Source organism: Hesperophylax consimilis, chromosome 10 (genome assembly GCF_061612785.1).
Source record: "Hesperophylax consimilis isolate HC1 chromosome 10, BYU_Hcon_1.0, whole genome shotgun sequence".
Taxonomy (NCBI): domain Eukaryota; kingdom Metazoa; phylum Arthropoda; class Insecta; order Trichoptera; family Limnephilidae; genus Hesperophylax; species Hesperophylax consimilis.
This window is the reverse complement of record NC_142845.1, coordinates 29,966,904-29,992,400: the sequence shown is the minus strand read 5'-3', so window position 1 is coordinate 29,992,400 and position 25,497 is coordinate 29,966,904. Positions and strand designations below refer to the sequence as shown.

The following is a 25,497-nucleotide window of genomic DNA, read 5'->3' as shown; positions in this document are numbered from 1 at the left end:
TTGAATCACAGTTTTTACTCCTTAGACTCGTATAAAGTCATTTCATCAGTTATAATTTTTTTTCCATTTCCACAAAATACCAGATTGCCTACTATCACATTTATAAAGCTGCTCGATTGAAATTTTAATGTACAATTTTATTTAACAATAATAATATTTTTACATAGAAAATAACGCACGCGTAAAGTAACAGTTGACCGCGGGTGCAAATGGCAGGTCGGAGGTGCCGTCCATACCTGTACAGGTGTGTTGACGCGATATCCGTCATCTATCTCAGTGTCTGTGCACCATTTACACCTGTGTGGGTGCCCCCGCTTCCCCCCCACAACTTCCATCCCTCCCCCCGCCGCGAAACCGGCGCGCAGTAGCACTTTTGCGCGCAGCCGAGTTGCACGCATGCGCAGAGTACGTCAAATTCAAAAATTTGCCGCGCTCATTTTTTATCACGTTCCGTCAGTTTGAAATTCAAATAAATACAAACTGAGCATTTAAAAAGGTTGTGAACATTTATATAAATAAAGATTCTTTTTTTAAACTGTGAGTTATAATAGTTAGTTGTTATTAACACGTTGTGACATTTGGATTATTGTTATTTGTAGCCTTTCGTTCAGTTGTCCCGTAATAATAATTATTATTTATACTGTGTTATCGTCACTGTGCGGCAAATAGAGCAACGGCTTAAGTGCTTATCTCAAGTGTGATTGTGTTAAAAATGCAGTGATAACAATACTCTTTAAAACAACAACTATCAACGACAATTTTATAATTGATAATGTTCATGCTGTCACCTTTGGGAATACACTACCTCGGTAAATCAAATGGTAAAAAAAATATATATCACTTTTATTTACACAATTAATTATAAATCTCTGTGTAGTCTTGTCGATAGGATGATATTCTAATTATTAGAAGATTAGGTAAATATACAGAAAATAGGGACACCGTTAATACTTAATTTTAATAGAAAAAACAATGTTTATCAATTAGATTACTGAGAGAAGTAAGCACATCAGTTTCAGGAAAGGAAAATGAAGTAATATCTATTTTGTCAAGAAAACGGATTATATGACGTGTTTTCTTCACAATACAACCATTTAAAATTTACTTTTATGTATACATTATATTATACGCCCATATGGGCTTTTACAAACATGTACATATTAATTCAGTTGAATCAAAAGTAAAATTTTCTTTTAAAATTATACAGATCCCATTCAGAAGAATCGTATTATGCTAACCTTAATTGAAATATTTTATTATAGCCTTCTTGTAACTATATTCCATATTGTTTTTTAAGGCTAGTTTTTATTTATTTATGTTTTAATCAAACCCAAACTGACTGGCAAACTGGCAAAGAACCCTTTTTAGGCTCATAGGTTCATATTTTGGTTTAAATAAGTGAACCTAACCTAACCTTACCAACCTTACAATTTTGACATCAATAACAATGACTGCCAAGTAACAGTCGATTTTCATTTTAACTATTAAAATGCATTATTTTCCATTTTCGGAAACGGAAATACTTACTCCTCATTATTATCTAACTAAAAGTATTTTCAAAATAAATTGTACTGTACTGTAGTGCCGAAACCGGTTTGCGAACAAATAATTAATTTGAAGTATGTGCACAAAGTTATTGTTTTTTTTAATATAATAATATTTCTTGTCTTATGTCACTAATGGTAACTTTTTGTGCACGACTTTATCTAACTGAAATATCTATCTTATCTGCCACGACGAAGGCACTGTGATTCCGAAACCGGTTTGCATGTTCACAAAAATAATTGGTTGTATCTTCACAAAGTTACTTTTTTCGAAATATCGAAACTGTACAGTGATTTTTCAATTGTTTTTGTAAGACAGGTCATTTAAAAAACACATTGTTTTCCAAAATAATAATATTGAATCCTTGATTGGTTTTGTGACTCCTGTATTTTTTCATTTATTTCTATGGTCGTTCGTTCTTTGCTAGCCCAGTAAAATACATTATTGTGATAATATATTATTTAATTACACAATGATTTGTAGCCGTGATCACATGTTTTGAGTTATGGACAACCGCGACAGTTTTCTTCCACCACATCCGCCTGTATGTATTTCTATTCCACCATGATTAAATATATATCCTCAACTCAATACCTTTTATAGTCAAAACAATACCTTTTAGGTCACTTCCTTTGCGCATATTGAATCCATATTTTATATGTCATGACTGTTTTTTTAAATGTTTGACATTTGTAGATTATCTTGTATTGATAAAAAAAACTTTAATTTTTGCATTTTTAAATTGGAGCATAAGCTTAAAAAAGTTTTGAGACGTTGATATTAATTAAAAACCAAAAGGAATCCTTTGAAGCCAAAATTGAGAGCGATACTAGGATGGGTCATAGATCTTCAAAGGGAAAAAGTCCAAGCAATATAATAATCGTGTATAAAAACTATTTGCAGCACATATAACTGGAATGTGATAGTGAACATGGTATCTATATAATATTATATATGTGGGTTTTTGAATAAGGAGTTTCACAAAGTTTCAAAATAACTTTAAATAAAAGGTTGCGAGATCTGATTCCGAAAACTAATAAATTCTTATAATTAACTTATCAATAATATTTATTTATTTAACCCCCTTTAAGACTTTACTATGGCTGCAAATTATCAACATCCAAAATATTTTTTAAAATATTATTTTTTAGAACTGTATTACCGGCGAAAGCATCGTCATATATTTTAAACTGTTGTAAAAAAAATCTTTCAAAAACATCCTTTTGTTGTAATACTACCTGTCGCGTCTACCTTCGAAACTAAGCCTAACTAAGCCTTGTGGCCTGGCCCCAGGCAAATTGACTGAGTATTCATAAAAATAAGCTTTTAAAATTCCCAAACCTTTATGATGCCTTCTGAAAATTTACTTTTGAAATGTTACTTAAATGAGGCTAAAATGCATTTAAAATGACTAACGTGTGAAATAAGATGTATTACGATTTTAAATTATTTTGATAAATTTCATTAAAATAATTTAAATTCATATCTTTATTTTGTGGTTTTCAAAATGGGCACTGTTAACATTACTATATTGTTTGGCCAAAACTATACTCCACTAGTGCAGACCCGTGTAATATCACGGAATTGTGTCAAATCTTGACAAATTAGCTACAATTTTTAAAATATTGAATAAAATATAGGTAGGTATATTCAAATTTAAAAGTCAGTTCAAATTTTTAAAAGACACTAAGGCCGGGTTGTTTCGGAGAATTTGAGCAATTTCAGAGTGAAAGTTCTGTTATTATATCATTATAGAATAGTTGCTTGACAGAACTGAAACAATAATAGAACTTGAAAAAAACTTTCACAAAACTTGAAAATTAACTTTGAAATTTGTAAAATTAACAACCCATCCTTAGGACGGGTTGTTTCGGAGAATTTGAACAATTCATCAAATTTAAACGTTATTTTTTGGGTTATAAGAAAATTTTATTCATGGTCTGTTATTATATCATTATAGGTTAGTTGCTTGACAGAACTGAAATAAGAACAGAACGTCATAAAATCTTTCAAAGAACTTGAAAATGAACGTTGAAATTTGATGAATTATTCAAATTCTCCGAAACAACCCGTCCTTATTGATTCAGATCAAGTTGATTGAGTTCATTAAACCAGATTTAACGCAGAGCTTTCACACAGCACAGACATCGGAAATTATTATGTTCGATCAATATATTTTTTTTCGAAAACTATTTGTGATATAATGTCATTACAAGCGACGAAAAAACTCACGTACGTAACCTATTTAACCTTGTTTTTATTTCGTCACTTTTCATGACCTTATATCACTTTTAAAAGGTGCATTGAATGTTATTGTGTTGAGTTATCCGTTTACCGTATATAGGTACGTAAAATATCAGTTTATGGGTGTTGTAAAAGCTTGACATTATGTTATAACTAAGCGTCGATAGATCGTTTTAGATTTTAGACGGTTATGAGAAATAAATAATTTATGTAGGAGACAATTTCTTAAATTAGTTAAGTTTTTTCATAATTAATTATTTTTTAGAGTTAGAACTTTTTAAAGTTATTATTATTATTTTTAGTTCTTATCTAGAGGTCATAAATCAAAGATAAAACGCGGACTGTGTCTGGGTCTGGAGATATGACGATTTGTCAGCGGATAGGAAAGATTAAATCATCAGTCTTCGATTTTAAGATAACCTCTTTAAAAATATATATGATGTTAAATCAAATTAACAGAATCAACATGATTGATTTATTAAAAGTAACAATCGTTTCGTAATAACATTTTCTACTAAGGTGACGCAGGTTTCACCCCCCCCCCCCTCCCTCCAAATACACATCAATGAATTATAAATAATTTTGTTGGAAGTGAAAGAAATTAATTTTAGGGAATTCTTCGAAAAGATTTCTCATATTGTACATACTTCTACTCTCATCCATAATGACGAAAATTATAAATAGTATAGATTTTTTCTGTCAGCTGTCAGCTTAACAGCTATTAGCTATAAAGTTTGAAGTTGAAAATTCATTAATTTGAATACCGTTGAAAAATAATTACTTAAGGCGATGCACTACGTAGTGTAATATTTTAAATCGAGCCGCTATCAATAACACCCCTTATGTATATGGCGATAAGGTTTAAATTCCCGCTTAACACCATCCACCTGTTTTGATCTATGCAAGAAAAAACATGGCCAAAAAGTGCCTTTTTTATTTTGTGGATGTTCAGGCATAAATATTTAATTTTTTCCGATCATTTGATAAATAACTTAATTTTCCACATTATACAAAAAAATCATAACCGAAAATGGGTTAGTAAGTAGGAGATTTTGAACTTTAAAGCAGTTTTAATAGGCCTTTACATAATTGTTTTCTGGGCTTATAAAAAGACTTAAAGCCAGGATGTATTCTACTCGCAGTATTTAATATCATCTGAAACATTTCTAGGCGACCAAATTTTCAAACCAAAAACACATGATTTTGAATTAATGCGTAGTGCATCGCCTTAAGTTTTTATATAATCCCTTTTTCAAATTGAAAAATCAGAATCAAATAACGATTTTTTATGGAAATATTACGAGTTCGAATTATTTGGAATTTTGCACATATATTTTTTTTTTTTGAAGAATACCAATAACGAATTTGAAATATGAGATCGACAATTATTACGCTTAAGACGCTATCCCGGTAAGACAAGAGATTCTGGCTTCGATTCCTAGTTGTGACCGTTATCTTTTCTATTTTCTGTATGTTGTTCTGTTTCATGTTTCGTTTACATTTATAAGCATTATCTTCTTCTTCAATTGTATATTACATTGATGGATATAACCTTATAAAAAAGTTAAAGAAAAAGTAGTTCCTGAATATAATTCAACTAACAAAATAACTTCGGGTGAGCAAAAGTATTTATAAGCTACCCAGCTTTATTTTAATACCTTTCTATAAATAAATTTAGGAAACTCCATCAAAGACTTTTTGTTATTTGTTTTTGGGGTGTTAAGCCGTGTTGCGCTAACTCCTTCTTTTGCCAACGTTTCGGACAGCATTGTAGTGTCCATCATCAGGGCAGATGTGCTATGTTAACAACAAATAAAACAAATAGTTGTGGCCGTGAAAATCTTAAATCGTATTTTTCCATCAAAGACATTCGAAAGCTTGTTTATACTAAAATAAATAAAAAAAATATATCCATTTCATTTTATACTATGCATCTATTGTCTTGGAGTATTAAGTTTCATATTGTACGTGTAATAATCTATGTTTTTCATTAAGTGTCTGATATCCGTAAACATTTATTATGGCAGTTAAATTAACCTCCAATTCTTGATACAAGGATGTCGTCTCAGATAATTCGCTACACGTGTAGCACATAATAAGGGGGCAGAGAAGAGAATGATATTTCACCGTATTAAGTTTCGATACTGGATATTTTTTTCCGAGGAGACGTTCCGTAATCAGTTATATATGTTTAATTATCTAAAGGCTTGGATATTATCTTTCATTGAAAACGTATCACCAATATTATTGAGATCGAATACTATATTTTAAATGTCTTCTAGGTCTGTTTTATTTTACGCATGAAAGCCGTTTAAGCTTCTGAAAACTTTGTCAAGTGGTCAATAATATCAATAAATCTCATTATATATTTTAGTCAATAATTTTTACATTCATTTTTTATCAGAAAACAAATCATTTTCAAGAGTTTCAAGGGGTGAGGATCTCGTCTAGCAAGCTGAAGGTCACAGATTCAAATCCCGGCGTGTGCAATAAAAAAATATTTTAATAATTGTTGTTATTTCACAAATTAATAATTTTAAAATAATATATAGTATATTTGGGGCATATTCCAGAGTGGAAGATACTCTCATTACCGCCCTGGTGAAAGACAATAATTTAGAAATTAAATATTGCTTGAAATGGCTTTGGCCATGTTTGGCAGCCAGATCTGAATGGACAGGTACTTTTTACCTTCCTCTTCCGCAACTCCTTCCCCTCCCCACTACCTTCAGCCTAACAACATTCCCCAATTCGGGGTGCCATAGTCTCACTGACGGTCGGGAGCAGTTGGGTCTCTTGTGCGGTTTCCCATTAAAACAAAAAAATAATGTTTATGAAGAATAGCACAAATATTATGATTTTTCATAATCCTTGAAAATAGAGGGCCAAAGGGAGGGCATTAAAAAGATTTTTCACACTTTATTAATAATATTTTATTTACAGTAAAATGTTGTGATTTTTTCACGGTTATGTTTTGGTTAATACACAACGTTTTTAAAATACAGGTACTTCGAGAATAAACCGTACATAAAAATAAAGGTAATTATCATTTTAATAACAATTTCAGTACATTTTAAGAATTACAGAAAACTACTGTTTTTATTAGCTAGAAACACATTAAAACTAGGAAGAACTAGTCATGGATGAAGGAAGTTTAGCAATTTAGCCTTCGTGCTTACAATATATAATCTAAGCCTCCACGTTCGTCTATCGTAGAAAAAATATTAATGACTACTGTCAATCATACTGGACATTGCCGTCCGGTGGATGCATTGAATAATATACTTGTATTTGTTTAAGATACTTGTGTTTGTACAATATACCTGTATTTGTTGAATTCCGACATTTTCCATGTAACCACACATATCCGCAAATCTTTCATCATGATAATCATGAATCTACCAGTGTCTGGCGTGCTTTTAATTGGCCCATTGATGTATTTTCAATGATCATAACGATCGCTTCGATAATACGCGAAATTTGATACCTGACATGCCTTAATTAGTTCCCTTCCAGTGTGATGTTGGTTGAAATTAAATTCAATATTTAGGTTTGCCTTCAGATGGAGAAATTAACATTTTTCCGTTTGGCTTTGACACAAAACCCGATGTGTTTTGTTGTAATTAGCAAATTATCTTTATGCCAATTATTAAAAATGCATTCTTAAAGAATCTGATGGATGTTTTTTTTTTCATTTGTAAGATTGAGGTCATTAAATTTAAATTTTTCTTTATTTTCATTTATTTCCCTTGTACCCTTACATGGGTAGTTTATGGCCACTAATCTGACTTGTATTGCAATCAGTCTATTGCTTTGCCAGTTCCTCGTCTCAATGCGCCATACATCAGTGTTTTTATCATTATTCAAGTTTGGGAGGCGGTTATGGGTACCGCCACCCGGGAACAATTCGTTTGATAACCAAAACCTCTGCCATACGTCACCCGATGTAGTTCCCTACATTTGGTGACTTGGCAGCGGTTCCCGGGTGGTGGTGAGGATTGTCGATTGGATTATCCTGCGGTGTGGTATGCCAGATTTGGAGAGATTGGTTGAGGTAGATCTTTTTACCTCTCCAGCAGCACTGTCTTGACTCATGACCTTGCACAGTGGTAGGGGGGATGAATTTAAACTTCCGTCACTCCTGGATACACTGACTCCAAGATTCGTACCCGCCCCCCAATCCTTTTTCCTTCTCAGATCTCTCACTCCTTTCTTTCATAAAAAACCCTACACACAGCATCCCCAAAGATGATACAGGTCCCAAGGAAAATAAAATTCCCACCTGTGTGAAGCTAATGTAAAAAAGATTGTAAAGCATTGATTAACGAAACCACCTCTATTAACATGTGTTATTATATGTAAAATACTTGCAAAATCTAACCAACAGTTCTGTTATAAAGATTTATTAAAGCGATAATATCAGATTTATAATGATATTTTTTTTTAATACGTAGATAAATTAGGATTAGGTACGTAATTAAAAAAAGCTTACTCAATCAAAAAGCTTTAACGTATGTTTTATTTATTTTACCGTAGGAAGGTATCAATACTTTTTTCCTCTTATCGGATTTATTTCAGTGCAGAAATTTTGGGACTAACTACCATATACATTCCTTATTGCTAAGAATACTTTTGGGGGTGGGGGGGGGGGAAATAATTGTACTGAGTCAATGGACATCTTAAATTTAAACAAATACAAAAGATTGTTACTGAGGTAGTTTAGTTATGTATAATAAAGCCGCTATAATTTTTACTGTTAATATTATAGTTAATCAATAAGAAATATGCCAACCATCATTTTATATGATTCACTCCATTTTTTCCTTCGGTTAGTCACAGCTGAAAAGGCAATTTTTGAATTGGGTAGAAATAGGTAATAATACTATGTTTAAAAAAATAAATTAAAATGGCGCTACCATCATGTAGTTTTCATTCTGTTTTCCTTCGAATTCTCACCACTGAAAAAGGCAATTCGTTATCTTTTGTTTTCATGCAAAACAAACGACAGGTGATCGTGTTTTCCCCGGTGTTTCACTGCAGACAGGGTCACGTGAGGAGGGGCTGTCATTATTATGACTATTATTAGTGCCATTAGGTCGTCAGCGTTCAAGAATCAACAGTCACCAAGGCGAATTAACGTCACCAGAAAACAAAAGATAATCGTGATTACAATGACGACTTCGGGTTTTGGGTTCGAGCTCAAACTGATTGTGATATTGACTTAAATTAGGATTTCCACAAAAAAAATTTAGATAAAATAATCCAGCTATTAAAATATTACGACTAGTGATTCAAAATAACGGTACATGTGCAAAAGGTTTGAAAATAAATAAAAATTGTGGTTTTTCGTACAAACCTCAAATCTACGGTTCAGTCGGCTGCGACGAGAAGGATTGACAACTATGCGACGTCATCTGAGGCCAAAATTGATTGAGTTACAATTTTTTTTATTATTTCTTTATTGGTTTAAAAATATACAATAACAATATATACATATTACATTTTTTTTTTAAATATTTGAAACAGTATCGTAAAACACTTTTTTCCTGAGTAAACGCTCGTGTTAAAAAGTGGAGAGACGTAATTAATTACTATTTTAACAAATTATTATTTTAAGCAAAGAAAAATAAAAAAATTTACAACAATTGTTGTGAAAAATTAATAGAAAAAAGAAGGAGAGAAAAACTATTATACTATTGTTGTGATTATTATGAACCTTACTAGTTTAAAAGTGTTTTGGAATTTTCTTTCGACCGTTTCGAACAGAGATTTTCAACGTTCGCAATATCGCCCACCAGTGGACAATTTAAGTAGCTAGTGGTGCGATAAAGAGTTGAAAGTCTTTTGGGGGGGCGATTTTATATAATTTTGTGGGCGATAGGTATTCTTCGTGCACTTACTTTATCATAAACACAGTAGATAATTTAGCTTTTTTTTTGCGATATTCGTTTCAGGCAATGTAAAGGTTTCCGTGTCATAAAAATTCCAAAAGATTTCGATACAAAAATTTTCGTTGGACCACACTTGAAAAATAGGGCAATATGCCCAAAAAGATTCTGAACTTATGGTTTAGAACGTTAAATCCTGGTATAACATGGATAAGTTGTTACTAGATTCCAACGAATCTTTTTTATATATGTTAGCAGGGTACTTATACTAAATACTGTTTTATATTCAACCTTTACCACTTATTTCTGAGAGCTTTGTAAAAGTATTTATGAAACGAAATAAACCTGCTAATTAATATTGATTTTTTATCTAGATAGATACTAAACGGTTTTTTTTCATACGGGATATTGACACTAAATGTGTAGGTACTACACAGCTCCAAACGTACCGCTTCATTTTCACTTTACAAAATAATTACAACTCTGTTATGCTAAGTCATTTAATTGAATATTTCCAACCATACGTGTTAATTTAAGCTGTCATTACATAGTATTTAATGCATTATATTGATTGACTTGAAATTAAATTTAAATGGCACCTTGTGGAACGCTAGTTCAAAGACTCTCTCCTCAAACACTGAAAATATAAAGTCGATAGAAGTGTGTTATAGGCGTGAGGGTGCCAAAAGTAAGTCCAATTTCTGCTTGATCTAATTTGTTTAGTGGGCAGATAATCAATTTCATGGCCTGTCAGAACTTAGCAGGCAGATGGTCTCCTGTATTTGGGTAAAATCAATTTTCTTTCAAATCGGCATTTATAATTGTTTTAATACTATTTTTCCTATATTTTTAAATAGTATCCATTTCCAAGTGTCTATCATCGCTTTGGCGTGAGGTCGACTTTTACATTTCTACTTAAACGTTCGGTCTTTTATTTGTATTTTAAACGCCTAGCAACCAACTGTTTATTGTACTAAGGCTCGCTTTTATGCTAGTTTTTTTTCGATCAATTTGACCTTAAATCAACTTTCAAAAGTATTTTGAATTGTCGCTGTTTTCACCTGTTTTAAAATGCTGCTAAAGTGGGAGTCAATTTTTTTTTCCACATGAAAATCCAAATAAAACTTGCCCTTTAAGGGACTCAAAAAGTTTTATTGGAGACATTGTTTTCTTTCAAATTGGTATAATCACCCTTCTACATATTTTCTGTTCGGTGCCCTCAATTCATCGACAGAAGATACGTAAATAAATATTGTTAATTCATTTGCAAGTGTTGGTGAGCCACCTGTGTCGATTATTTACATATATTTTCTACCATGTTTTGCGTGTGTGTTCTTTTATACTTTATTAGTACATGCGAGTATGTGATAAGGAAGTGGGTCATACGTCTTTATCACGTAAAATGTCCTCGAGTGTACAGGAAAATTGTACAGTTGAGTTGCATGTGTCAACAGGCGTATTCAATCAGCCATTCTGTGTGTGTTACTATTTACCTTTCTAGGTGCGGATACGCGTACGCGATTCATGCGATACTGAACACGTAGACACGTATCTACGCCGATTGTCAAAACGTATGTACGTTTATTATTGTTTAATTGCTTTGATTGATAATTTAAAACAAAGCAATGAAATGATTTGAATAGTTGTATTTAAAAAAATCCGATTATAATAATAATTATTTTCGTATTCTTAAAAATTTGTTTGCGTTCTTCATTTTTACTCAATTATACGAGTAAGTATATAATTTCTAGAAACACGTGACATTCAATGAGGGTCTACAGAAATATAAATGATGCAAAATCTAATAACATGGATAACTGAGAACTAACACTTATTGATTTTGATAACTGTACATGTTTTAGAATATAAAAAAAATTACGGTAACCATATTTTACTCACTTTTCAATACGATTAATAAAGCGTTCGGAAGACGAAACAGCCAAGTATAAAAATAAATAAAATTACATATATTTTAACGATCCCGTTAGACTTTTGATTTAATTTATTTAAATTAAACATTTATTACAAACAGAGATGCAACGTTTATTATATACATCTGACTTGTATTGAACATCAGTCATATCGCTTTATCAATAATCAAGTTAATCCCATTGCTCCATATAAATATAGAAAAATCATTGACGCGTTGTTCTTACACAAAATTTATTATTTATTGATTTATCGTATCTATTAGAAAGGATTGCATTTCGTTGCCCTGAACGCCACACCAGAATGAATGACTTATTAAGTAAACCACTTTGTACCAAGTCTAAGTATGCCCAAAATTCGTAAGCAGAACGTATCTGCAAAACATTCAGAACCCTATGAAATGTAGACATTTTAAACTGTGCCTTAAAAAACTATAAAATCAAACTACCTGATTGTTTGATGCAATTTTTTTTACTGTTTTCTTATTGATCATTATTTGTTCTATAAATAATTTTGTGTTATCATTATAATTAATAATTATGATCATATTTGTATGACTGTTTGATTCCTGAACACAATGAAATAAAAATATATGAAATATTAATATTAACCCAATAAGTTAGACAAAATTTGGAATTCCGAATTCCTATTAAAATAATAATACTAGAGCAAATATATTTTTTTTTTGCTGCTAGCAATCTTAGACTAGGCGTTTCAATTTTCAACTTCGTTACATTACATAAAAAAATATACTTCCTTTTACTACCTCTGACCATTTCGCCTTGCCCGATAAGGCTGTGTTTCTCACTTTAGTCTTACCTCATTTAAAGGCTTTATTTGCCCGATAATTCACAGCGAGTAATGCCGATTATTATAATTAAAGCAGCCATTTATTTTTGCCAGGTGGCAATTTCTTCCAAACAAACTATTATGTATGCTCATCAGGTTGCAAACAAACGACCAGCGATATGTCGCTGATTTGTGTCCGGCGGGGCTCGCCCGATGACAAGGGCGACAAGCGCCAAGTCGCAAGTCGTTCAGACAAAGGTAACGAGCGACGACAAGGTAGTAAGTAGTATCTAAATCTATCTGACAAGGCGACGAAATGACGCGGTGGAGAACAACTGACAAGCTCGAACGTTTCAGTCGGGAGCAAATTTTACTTGCTATGATTTTGATTGACAAAGTTCCGGGTTTGAATATTAAAAAATAAAACTGCTCATATGCTTCTCGAATTTCAAATATTCTGAAGATGATTTTGACTTTGAAAATGGATGAATAATTGTGAAAATAATAGCACTTACATACCAACTGCCAGGAGCCAGTGAGACTATGATATACTCAATTGGGGTGTGTTGTGAGGCTAAAATTAGTGGTGAGGGGAAGTAGACGGGAAAGAGTAAGGTGGGGAAGTACCTGGATTTTTTCAGATCTGGTCACCAAACACGTCTAAAGTAATTTCAAACAACGTTTCAATTCTGAATTATGGTCTTTCACCGGGCGACACTCAGAGTATCTTCCACTTTGCCGAACTTGCCTCTAATATACCTTGTATTATTTTTAATGATTAGACATCTATACAACACAACTCAATTAAATAAAATTTATTCCCGCACGCCGGGATTTGAACCCAAGATCTTTGGATTGTTAGTTGAGAGCCTTGCCATTACCTTTAATACCTTTAATTCACAAAAATGTACAAAACTTTGAGGTTTTTTAAGGTTATAAGATTTTTTATCTCTGTATCGCATAAGAATCCTATGCATCTCCACTTGGGGAATGTTGTGATAGTAAAATCTGTAAGGAGGGTAGAAGAAGGTTGATCAGGTTATGTGACTCTGATCTGGTGAAAATTTTTCAATGTTGTGTTATTTGTATTGTTTTCAATTTTATTTTGAAGTAGTTTTACCATCAGCATTCACCACTTTTCACTTGGCAAGACAATTGAATATTAGGTTCTTATTACCTTGGCGCCTACAATCTATGCTGGCGTCTATGGAAAACTTATGTATGGGCGCATTTGCACTGTATTTTAACACAAAGGTCTATTTCCAACTTAACGTGCTAATTTGAATAATCTCATCTCGTTGTGGTCAGTTTTATAGTTATGACCGTGGATAACAAAACATCTTGGGTTGGTGTATTATACGTTTTTAAAAGTTAGTGCATGATTAAAACATATAATATTATTAATTAAGAAAATATCTTTCTTCACACTAGTAACTTGACGGCTTGAAATTAAGGGTTCACTTAAAATAATTCATATTCTGCACTTTCATAGATAGCGCTACTATATTATTTTACGAAAAACATTTTTTCCAAGTTATGCTTTAAAATATTATGATAATTTTTTTTTTACGGAATATGAAAATGAATACATAGTTTTGTACGCATAAAACCATAATTCTTTCAAGAAAATGCATACAAACACAATATTTGATTATCACTGATACGATGTTTTATTTGTATGCCTTGTTTAAGAATTGGGTGTTTATACGGACAAACTTATTTATTTATTCAAATTCATATTACAATAATGCTTATCGCCAAATATTCCGCCCACCGAGATACTCCGACTTCAGAGCGCTTCTCCACCACCACATGAGAAGCTTATGGCGAAGACTACGCCAATCAAATAACACAATCATCACTGCCATGGTTGCCTGGATGGAGTCCCCCCTGACGGCCGTCTGGAGACGGGAGATGTTCAAATACCCTCCATAAATTGTCTGCTTGCACACATTTTTGTGTTTAACTTTTTTCACTTAAATTCCCCATTCTTTGTGCCTTTCTATGTGTTGTTATTTTGTCTTTTTCTTATTATTTGTCTGATTTCTTTTATTAATTTCAAAATATTGAATATATTGCATCACACTATCCCTGCATTTATTCTTCAATAAACTCTTATTAATATTCTTATTATATGGCATAAGTACGGGCGCAAATAAATACCAAAAATATTTTTTCATAAAGTTACTAAATTGGCGCCATCTATGAAAGCATAGATTATGACGTACTTTCCGTTTACCCTTAATTCTTATTTCTTAGAAATTCGTTCATTAATACCTACATAGGTTCAATGAGAGCTTTAAAGTCTTACATTTGAAAAAGTTTTCCGATGGTTCACTAATCCAATCAAATGTTATTTTTTAGCATTGTGTTCATCCTTTTATTTATATCTAAAGGACAGCCGACTTCATCACAAACCAGCCTTCGTCATGATACTTAAATATAGAAGAAGAGATAGTTAGAAATATAGAAGAAAAATAAATATAGATAATTCTATTATTGTTTTTTCACCAGTAAATTAAAAAAAAAATATTATTTGCTTTAATTTCTTGCACCCCACACCTTTCATTTGTCAAAATAATTCGTTTCAAAATATTAATAATTAGACTAGACTTATTATTCTTAGATATTATTTATTTAATTGCGCATTGTACAATAATTACTGGAGTTAGATTACTGTTTACACATTTAAGCGGAGTGTTGCAGTTATTGTCAATGCATACAATGGGTAGTGTCAGCAGTTTGAGTAAGTCAACAAGTGCCTATCGTTCTTTGACTGCAGTCTTATCTGATACGATTCGCGAATGCAATTTCAAATTAAAGTTCAAATGCACAAAATAGAAATCAATGTACAAAAGGTTTTCTGACCAATACATAAAATTATGTTAGTGATAGTATACATACCTGCGTACATTCACATGTATATTTACACATTCACGGAAAAAACTTACTAATATAAAATAATGCAAATTTATTAAGAATCCTGTCAGATTATTCGTAGTCTTGTTAAAAATGGGACTGCAGGCTTTTAACAAATTAAATGACAGATTTCCTAACAAACTATCAGTAAAACATGAATGTGTTATGCGGATATCGAAACAAGTATTAAAAAAATTCTAATATTTTCGCATTTCGTCATAGTAAATATAATATTTATGATGAGCGCAGTGTTCCAAAACTTGAACCGATATGATCTAAATGTACCAATATTATATTAGAAAATGGGATGCGATCACGTTTTTAACAGGATTTTAATAAATTAGCAAAACTTTTTTTTTTCTCCGAGTATTTGCATCTGCTGAAATTTTTCAAGCTTTGTTCAAGTTCAGGTAATTGTTCTGATAATTAACACTAAATCCGCAATCTTTCACATCTTCAGATTTCCTTATAGTCCCAATCAATATAGTATCAGATGACTAACCAGATCTTCAACAAACTACACCAGTAATATCCCATTAAAATACTCCACTCACGGACAAAGTAACATTTAAGTACTAGGCAATTAAACTTTATAATCGCAAGCCTATATCATTGAAATAATCCATACAGAATATACCAATACATATTGTAATCGAACACAATGTTTCAGTCTGGATAAAAACAAAAGGTACCAATTTTTTTCCTAACTTTATTCACGCTTTGTAAATGTGATGAAATATTATTAATTGAACTTATATTTTAATTGCAATAATTAAAATGTAAAATTAATAGAAATTGGTGTATATACATTCTTAAATCATAAATTACTGGACAGTAAAAAAACTTTCGACGACAAACAAAGTAATTATTTTATTTCTTTAGACCAGTTTAATACATACAATTCAATAGTACATTATTTTGATGTATCTCTAAAAATATATCCAAATGATGGTGAAGCCTATCAAAATCCGTTATGTAGTTTAGACATACGCGGATAGCGACTATGTTTTATACTACAGGATTTTCCAATAAGAGGTGTTATTTTTAATAGCCCGCTATTTCGGTAGATGTTACATTTTAAGCTGTCATTTTTGATGAGGCCCATTTCCATCTCGGTGGCTTCGTCAACAAGCAAAATTGTCGCATCTGGGGCTCGGAAAACCCAAGAATTATTGTTGATAAGCCTCTTTATCCTCAACGTGTGACTGTTTGGTACGGTTTATGATCCGGCGGAGTCATTGGACCTTACTTTTTCGAAAATGAGGCTGGAGCAACAGTTACGGTGAATGGATTGCGCTATCGAGAGATTATTAATGATTTTTTATGGCCGAAATTGGATGGTATTGATCTGAACAACGTTTAATTTCAACAAAACGGCGCTACGTGCCACATAAGCAACGAAACCATTGATCTTTTACGATTGAATATCGAAATAACACCTCTTATTGGAAAAACCTGTATTTAGAGATGTAATGACATTATTGTTTTTTTTTGCTGTGTTTTAAATTGTTTGTTAGCATATAAAATATGTTGGTTTCGTTTTTGGTAAATAGTTTATTTGGATTTATTCAACTGTAGGCAAAGAAATAAATATTGTTAATACTGTTTTCAGGGGAATTTCAATAAATTGATTTCGCAGTGGTCTTGTAAGAAGATTGAATTTTAATACGCGTGAAATTAATAGATCATTAATATGTTATATCAAATTATACGGATTAGGCAAACACGTGAGAAATATTGCCGCACCCGGGATTGAACTCTAAAACCTCGAGACTACTCTAAACCACGGAGTTATTTTACAGAAATTTTTTTATAAGACAGTTTCACAACTTCTAACCTACAAATATTGAAGCACTATTTTTTTAAATTATTATTGTATTTTTATATTCCTTATATAATAGTTTACTATATTAATAATACCAATCGTTTTTTACCGTAATTAACTAACTAATCATCACGCTGTTTCCCCGCAAGGATGGACAGAGAGGACGCACCGCCAAACATCTCTGTCTTGGCACACACTCATTGCCTCATTCACATTCATACATCGTCTCATACATACTCTTCTATTATTCTGACTCTTGACATGGCCCGACTCGAGTATCTGATTCACTTGATCCTGACATGTCTTCCTCGAGCGTCCCCGGCTTCTGCTACCATTCGATTTGCATCATATATCCTCCTTACACTCTTTTCTTCGATCATTCGCTCTACATGGCCAAACCATCTAAGCGTCCCTTTCTTAATCTTACCCATTACGCTTACATCAGCCTTGCAACCCTTGCGAATCTCCACATGATCATACAAGGTTTTGCCACACATATGCCTCAGGGATCTCATTTCAACAGCATGCAATCTACTTTCATCCTTTCTTTGCCAGTTCCATGCCTCACTTCCATACAACAGGGTAGGTACCAGCACTCCATTGTGAACTGCTAACTTCGCTTCTTAACTAGCTAACTTACTGCAATTACTGCCTAAATTTCTAATTTTTAAGTAAGCGTATTTAGTATTTTATTTCTGCATAGACAAATTTTTCATTTTTTGTATAAATATATATTAATTTATATGTAAATAAAATAAATATCTGGATTAAATATATAACCACTCGAACTATCTTTAGCATATTATGCCAATTTTGCAAAAACGTTTTGAGCCATCGCTTGCCATAATGTACCAAATTTAGAGAACCTAAAAATATGGGATAAGTGGTAAAATATTGGTGGATTCATTGGCTTTAAACCACAGTAAGCCGTTTCATATTCATATTTTGAGGAATAATGGTATTAATGAAATAATATGGTATATTTATATTTATGACACCAATCGCTCGAGTGGATTTATCCAATCCATAATAAATTTAAATGCTCGTTTGTTCAAAATCTTAAATCTCTGAAAGTGCTTCACCGATTGCTTTGAAATTTTGACACAACGATGCATTCGAATACGCGTGTGTTTTTATATGCCTATATTTTATGCCTAGATTTTACCTGTGACATGTAAGAACCTGCTTTTTTAATAGGTAAATACATGTTTTTTTTTAAAACTGCCATCTTTTGGACGTAAAAGCAACACACGCTATAGTTTCTCTATCTACACAGACAGACTGAGCCACAGCAACGCGTGGTGGGGTCCAGCCAGAAAATCAATAATTTAATCCTACCTATAACTAATCTTTAACGTTTCTTTCAACATCAAAAATATGCTTCAGCATTTTTCGCTGGGATCTTTTTTTATTTATTACAAAATAATAAGTCATAATCACAGACATAGGAATTAATAGACGAGAAGATAATGGCGAGGGGTAAAATCAACTGTTGAAGAACGAAGGGAGTGAAGCTGACTGTGATTCGTCAATAAATCAATCTGACAGTAAATAGGCATCTCGCATTATAATATCACCATTTACTTCTTAAAAGTAAAATCTGCTTTTGAATGAATAGACATTTTTACATAGGAGCGCAAATTACTCGCCACGTTATGAACTAATTTGCGAAGTCCAAATTCGGCAAAAAAATTCGGTTCTATTTTCAGAGTCGAATATTTCGTTTAAGTATTTAGTTAAGACACTTTTATAAATGTTCATAATTTACTTCCCAGCAACCAACCAGCTTTGTGTTTCGCGTCCAGACGTTTCTCGATGTGATAGTAACAACTGATTCATATTATACGATGTGAATATGCTTAAAATAAAGTAAAATAATGCTTATATATGGAATGTAATACGACAATTGGGTTTATTCTCTTTTTCACATCTATTTTTACAAGTTTTCATAGTACAAGTTAACATTTTGCCGTGTTATTTCGTAAAATGAACCGATGATGCCTCGACCATAGTTCGCACAAGAATGATGACGTCACGTTTTCAAATTTCACTTGAGGCCATACGCGAGCACAGCTGGCTCCAATGGAACCGGTATGGGGAGTGGGGATAATACGCTTTTAATCACTTAGGGCAGGTCTACTAATATTCATATGTCTATGGTCATAATGTATTATTCCCAGTCAGTTTACAAAACTCATTTCGGGAAAGACAAAATTAGTTTAAAGACAATACAACATAGATACAATAAAATAAAAAAAACGCAGATATTTTGGAGTTCCAAAGAAAGAATGTGTCAGTTATTAATAAAACTGCTGAGGAAATAGCTTTTAAGAGCTTTTGCCAATGTTTTTTTGTTCGTTGCCGGAAGTTTTAGATTACTAGGTAATGCGTTATATTGCTTATGCGCAATGTATTGTAAGGAGTTAATTCCAAATTTAGTCGTGTAAGTAGATGACGTATTTGCTTTTGTGATCGTGTTTTGTGCTGGTGTATGTCGGAATTAAAGACTGGTTTAGTGTTGGTGTGTGAGGAGTATTGAATTATTTGTAGAATGGAAGTTGTGATGTTATACTTTGGCAGAATCGTAAAAGGGAAAAAAAGAAGAAGAGCTAAGAAAAGCTAAGGTTAGGTTATAGTTTTGTAATCGTTTTTGAAATGCTTAGTTTAGGTTTTAAAAATTATTCCAGAAACATGAACAGAAAGGAAACTAAGTCACGGTGCGCCCCTGAAAGCAAAAAAAACTCATTATATATCAAGATTATCCTTTCTACCGTGAAAAAAGAATTTAAATCCCACGAACGGTCAGATAATAACTTATCCTTTATAGATTTTAAATGCAAAAATGAGGCAGTTCGCGTAAAATTGAAATTTGATCTGCTGTATTAACCACTTCTGTAATTTGAGTAACTGTCACCAAACTATGCCAAATGCATTGTGTTTTACGAAATTATTTTAGGTCATATTAACTATGCATTGTTTCTTTAAAATCTGCGTCGGCCCTAGAGAACAATACGACAATAGTTTATAAATCAATATGTTAACCACATTCTTACTTTGGAGTTATTTGTAATGTAAGGTTATTAACGTTTAAAAAGCGTGAGAGACGTACCTACATGCAATTTTAACCGGGTAAGTAGCTAAGTGGACAGTACGTCTGGTTCCCACCCAGGCGTCGTGGATTCAATTCCTCTGCTAGCCCTTTAAGTCCTCCATCATTGCATTAGCAACATTTTACGCTTACAATGATGCTTGTAGGATTTTTTACAAATATTTATTTATTGATTAACCCCCTTTTTAGGGGCTTTTACATAAGAATATTAAGAAATTTACATTATTATTTGTACATAACTGAAGTTCTTCATTAACAACATTTTATATTTGTTTAAAGATAAATTGAAGATGTCCACTGACTTGGTATAATTGTTTCCCTCCATTAGTATTCTGGGAAAAGAAGAATACATATGGTAGTTAGTCCCAGAATTTCTGCACAGAAATAAATCCTGACTTCTAGTATTACGTTGTGGAATCCGGAAGCTTATCAATTCTAGCAATACCGGACTATCAACTAAATCATTAAGAATTTTATATGTATAGAAATACCAGGTCACATAAGATATTATTAACCCAGCAATTTTTGGCCTTAAAAAATTCATATGGTGGTTTCTTCTTAGTATCTCTCAATATTACAAAAAAATGTCTACAAATAGAGTAATTTAATCAGTGATTTTTGTCGCCCTGTGACAGATGTCGAATCAAATCGTCTGTCTTTAAAAATTCTCACCAATTGAGGCTGAACATTGAAAGAATTAGATATTGTGATTATTTGCATCCTTGTCTACGAATTCGGACGCTAAAGGTTCAAATAATAATATATGAATAGTGTATTTGCGGCACTTTCCAGACAGGTATATACTTTTAGTTTCACCCTGCTGAAAGACCATCATTCGTAATCGAAACTTTTGGTGACCAGATCTGAATAGCTATTAGTTCCCCGCCCTCCTTCTTCCCAGTCTCCTTCCCTTCCCCAGTGCTTTCAGCCTGACAGCATACCCCAATTGGGCATGTTATAGTTGGGACTCTTGTGCGGTAGGAACAAAAAAATTACAGCTTTCATTCCACTATTAAAACGATATTAAAATAAAATAAATGCCTGAATCAGTATTAAATAAATTATATAAATTCTGAGAAGGTAGATAAGAAAAATTAGTATCACTGATTTACTAAGATTCTTTTAAAATTTTTGGTAATCCGGTTATAAACGGGACTGTAGGCCCGATAACGAATTAATGAGTGTCCTGTTAAAATTTTAGTAAAATACGATGTCGGAATACATCTCCGTAAAAATGCTAATATTTTCGCTTTTCGTCATTATATATTATCAAGGAAAATGCAAGTGTATGAACACGTGTTCCAATCTATTAGGAATTTATTTAAATTTTATCAGGAAACGACCTGCAATTCCGTTTTTTACCGGATTACTAATAATTTTAATATTTTCTTAATAAATTAGAAATACGTGGTATGTACGCGGTTTTAAAAACTGATAGCGAAACCGGCTCGGAATTAAAAAAAATAATATCGAAAAAAGTGCAATATGCACAGGTTATATAGGTAGAAAAGTAAATATTATACTGTGCTATCTAAGATTAAATCGAAATTAATGTATAAGCTTAAAATGTGTTTACCAAACAATAGATTTGCATTAATTGCCTTGTACCGTATAAATCATGACTAAAAACAATTTATATTACAGACGCATTGTCACGAGACAATACGAACTCTGGCGGCGAATGATTTCCACGTCAATTTGAATTTAAACATGGAACATGGAACGCGAATCGTTCTATCATCAAGTAGCAAGTAGTAGAATGTAGTACCTTCGTTGCGTTCGGGTGTTTCCGCCAACGCTCGGCCGCCTTCGCTTATCACGTGGACTCGTTGAGATAATAGCGCATGAGAGTGTATGTGTGTGTTTTGTCAGTGCGAGTCATGTGACCCTAGGCTGACAGGTGAGGTCAGGTGCATTCAGAGGTCACCTATCTCTCAGGTACCTACGTACATAGACCCCTCCCAACAAAATAATGTACGACGCGCGAGAAAATTCTAAGCATTTTTTAGGAAAGTGTTGATGATTAATCTGTTTGGTATTTTATACAGAAGCATGTCGTGAAATGAAAAAATGATTTTTTTTAAACACGGTAAGGGAGAGATTGTGTTAAAACAGTGCAAAAGCCCGCACAAAGTATTTACTTACTAGCGAACCACTTGAGGTGACCTATGACAGGGGTATCGATTATCCAATATTTTTTTTACCGGGGCGGCGGTACCCGTACCCGCCTCCCTAATTAATAGGGCTTCACAACCTTCACCTTATTATATCTTTCCGCTCTCTACTCACTTCAGCTTCAAAACGTAACCAAATTAACGATGACTTCGGGCAGTTGAAACTCTTGTGCGGTATTCGCATGAAGAAAAAAAATCATGCAAAACCATTCTGTATTTAGTAACACTAATACATTATTACAGAGATTGTAATGTAGAACACATAAAGTGGAAATACAATTAAGTCAAACAATTCGCAAGCGGAAAGACACCATAATCAAATAACCTCTCTCCATGGCTATAAATGTATTGTTTTGTAATTTTTTTGTTTTATATAATCTTTTGTTTTGTAAAAATTTTGTAATTCACATTCCTTTCTCACAAATTTAATTTACTTATTCCATATTATGCTGTCTCAGTAGAGGTAAAGTCACAAGGAGGAAATCCATAATTGGTTTTATTTTATTATATAATAATTATCTACAAACTGATTAAACGTAAACTGTTAATTTCCCAAAATTGAATAAATAAATAAAATACGCAAGCGGAAAGACAATAAAGTCAAATAATACGCAAGTAGAAACACAATAAAGTCAAATAATTTGCAAGTGGAAATACAATAAAGTCAAATAATTCGCAAGTGGAAATACAATAAAGTCAAGTAATTCGCAGGTGGAAAGATAATCAAGTCAAATAATACGCAAGTGGTGACTTATTGTATTACGTTATGTTGATACATTACTACTGGAAAAAGACGATAGGAAACTTGAAGTACGGTCATATGAAAGCATTTGAATCTACCTATCCCCGATTACGTTTAAATCTGAACTTTCCATCTTTATTTTAGACTTTGTTCTCATAAGCTTAATTTAAGTATTTTTAATATAAATTAAATGTTTTATCGCATACTTCATCTTTTATAGTGTGAGGAGTTAGTACCTAAAGAATGTAATTAGGATGCGTCATGCCAAAGCCATTGCTGGGTCAACGTTATACTCAAATCCTCTCTAGCATTGTACTCGTATCAGCGAGAGATAACTACCTAATGATTCATAAAACATTTATCGTTGTTTGGTTTCATTAAACAGGACCATGTTATAGCGCTTTGTGCCGAACTATGTGTCAATAATTTATTTATATTCTCAAGAATACGTTTTAAATCCCCTCTCATTTGTAGTTCGTGGTGAAAAAAATGTTTCGTGGCTCAACACTGTAAATTTATAATATAATACGCATTAACTAAACTAAAAAAACTATCTTTTTTAAATACCCATCATCCAAAAATCTTATTTGGTGATACAAAATTGATGTATTAGCTCGATTGTGGTATCAATACAGTGACCCAAATTACCTCAATATAGAACTTATCTTTCATTCTATTGTATAAATATGTTGATAGCAGTCTCGACACCTACTTTTACGGAAGAAAAACTGAGAGTAGACAGATGCATTTCCGAAAAACTATAAAGTTTCTAAGATAAGTTTTGGCTAGGTAATACCATGGCGTATTAGATTACATTATGTATTTTTGCGATAAAGAATATTTTAGTTCCTCCGATATTGTTAGCATTAGTTAATGTTTTGTGAACGACACCATAACCAGTATAGCAGCAATTTAATATCTTAATTGAATAGTCAGATGAGTCCCAATGAACGCATATAAATTAGCTGGCGTGTCACATTGACCCCACTGTTGCCCTGGCGACCTCTGGCTCTAGCGACGCTAAAAAAACGACACTATATTTCCAAGGTGATGGAATTATGTCGTTTCATACGCTAATCAGTAAACATCTGCATGAAAATGACACTTTATTAATACTTGAAACGGTACAAATACGTGATCTCCATATGTGTGTCCTATTGTAAATATTATTTACTTAGCGGCTGTATTTATTGGCGGGTTGTATACAGTATACACTCAGTGATATGGATGTGAATGGGAATCAATGCTGCCACTGATTTAGTACCTTTCGACTTTAGCCCATTTGACATGCTATCTGTCTCTTTTGCACTTGCCTGATATCGTACATCATAATATTTGAATTTCAAAATTTTATTTATGTTTTAATCCAACAGGACTAGAAGGGTAGTGCAATTCCAGTATGCCATATTATATGATAATATATACAAGAGAGAAATAAAAACAAGATGAAAAAAAAACATTTAGATAGGTACCTAATGTTTGGATGAAAATACAGTACTACATGTAAAATTTAAGCAAATATTGGTCAGACTTTTGGACCACGAAACTTGCTAGTAGCAAACAGCCTACATGACATTTGATATCGCCACTGACTTATTACTTTTTGGTTCTAGCCCGTTTATAACTAATGATGTTCTTCTGTCAGTAATTTCTAAGGCAATACAACTATTTTCAACTTGTTATACAGGGTTTTCCAATAAGAGGTGTTATTTTGAATAGCCCGCTATTTCGGTAGATGTTACTTTTGAAGCTGTCATTTTTTGACATTTGACAAGTAAAAACTACGCCATTAATAAAAATGAAACGATACACGATTCAACAACGCGTTAAAAGTATTAAAATTCACTTTAGTGAATCAAATGCAAATCATCTTGAGTGATGAGGCCCATTTCCACCTCGGTGGCTTCGTCAACAAGCAAAATTGTCGCATCTGGGACTCGGAAAACCCAAGAGTTATTGTCAAAAAGCCTCTCTATTCTCAACATGTGACTGTTTGGTGCGGTTTATGGTCCGGCGGAGTCATTGGACCTTACTTTTTCGAAAATGAGGCTGGAGCAACAGTTACGGTGAATGGATTGCGCTATCGAGAGATGATTAATGATTTTTTATGGCCGGAACTGGATGGTATTGATTTGGACAACGTTTAATTTCAACAAGACGGCGCTAAGTGCCACACAAGCAACGAAACCATTGATATTTTATCAAAATAACACCTCTTATTGCATAATCCTGTAGTATTTCCACCACGAGCTTTCACATTATTAACTTATTAGCTTTTTATATTATTAACTAAAAATTTGAAAATAGATTCCGTCATAGTATCGTTTAGCTTA

The 25,497-nt window shown here is 32.6% G+C and overlaps 1 protein-coding gene across 2 annotated transcripts in view; it reads left to right on the top strand.

The window, feature by feature from the left end:
• Window positions 1-533: 533 nt before the first annotated feature.
• Window positions 534-25,497, top strand: part of Samuel (SAM-motif ubiquitously expressed punctatedly localized protein) — a 186,759-nt gene continuing 161,795 nt past the window's right edge. For both annotated transcript variants that reach the window (XM_089636229.1, XM_089636228.1), the window contains exon 1: window positions 534-821. In XM_089636229.1, coding sequence (XP_089492355.1) covers window positions 773-821 — 49 coding nt within the window. In that variant the 5' untranslated portion in view covers window positions 534-772. The remainder of the gene's footprint in view (window positions 822-25,497) is intronic.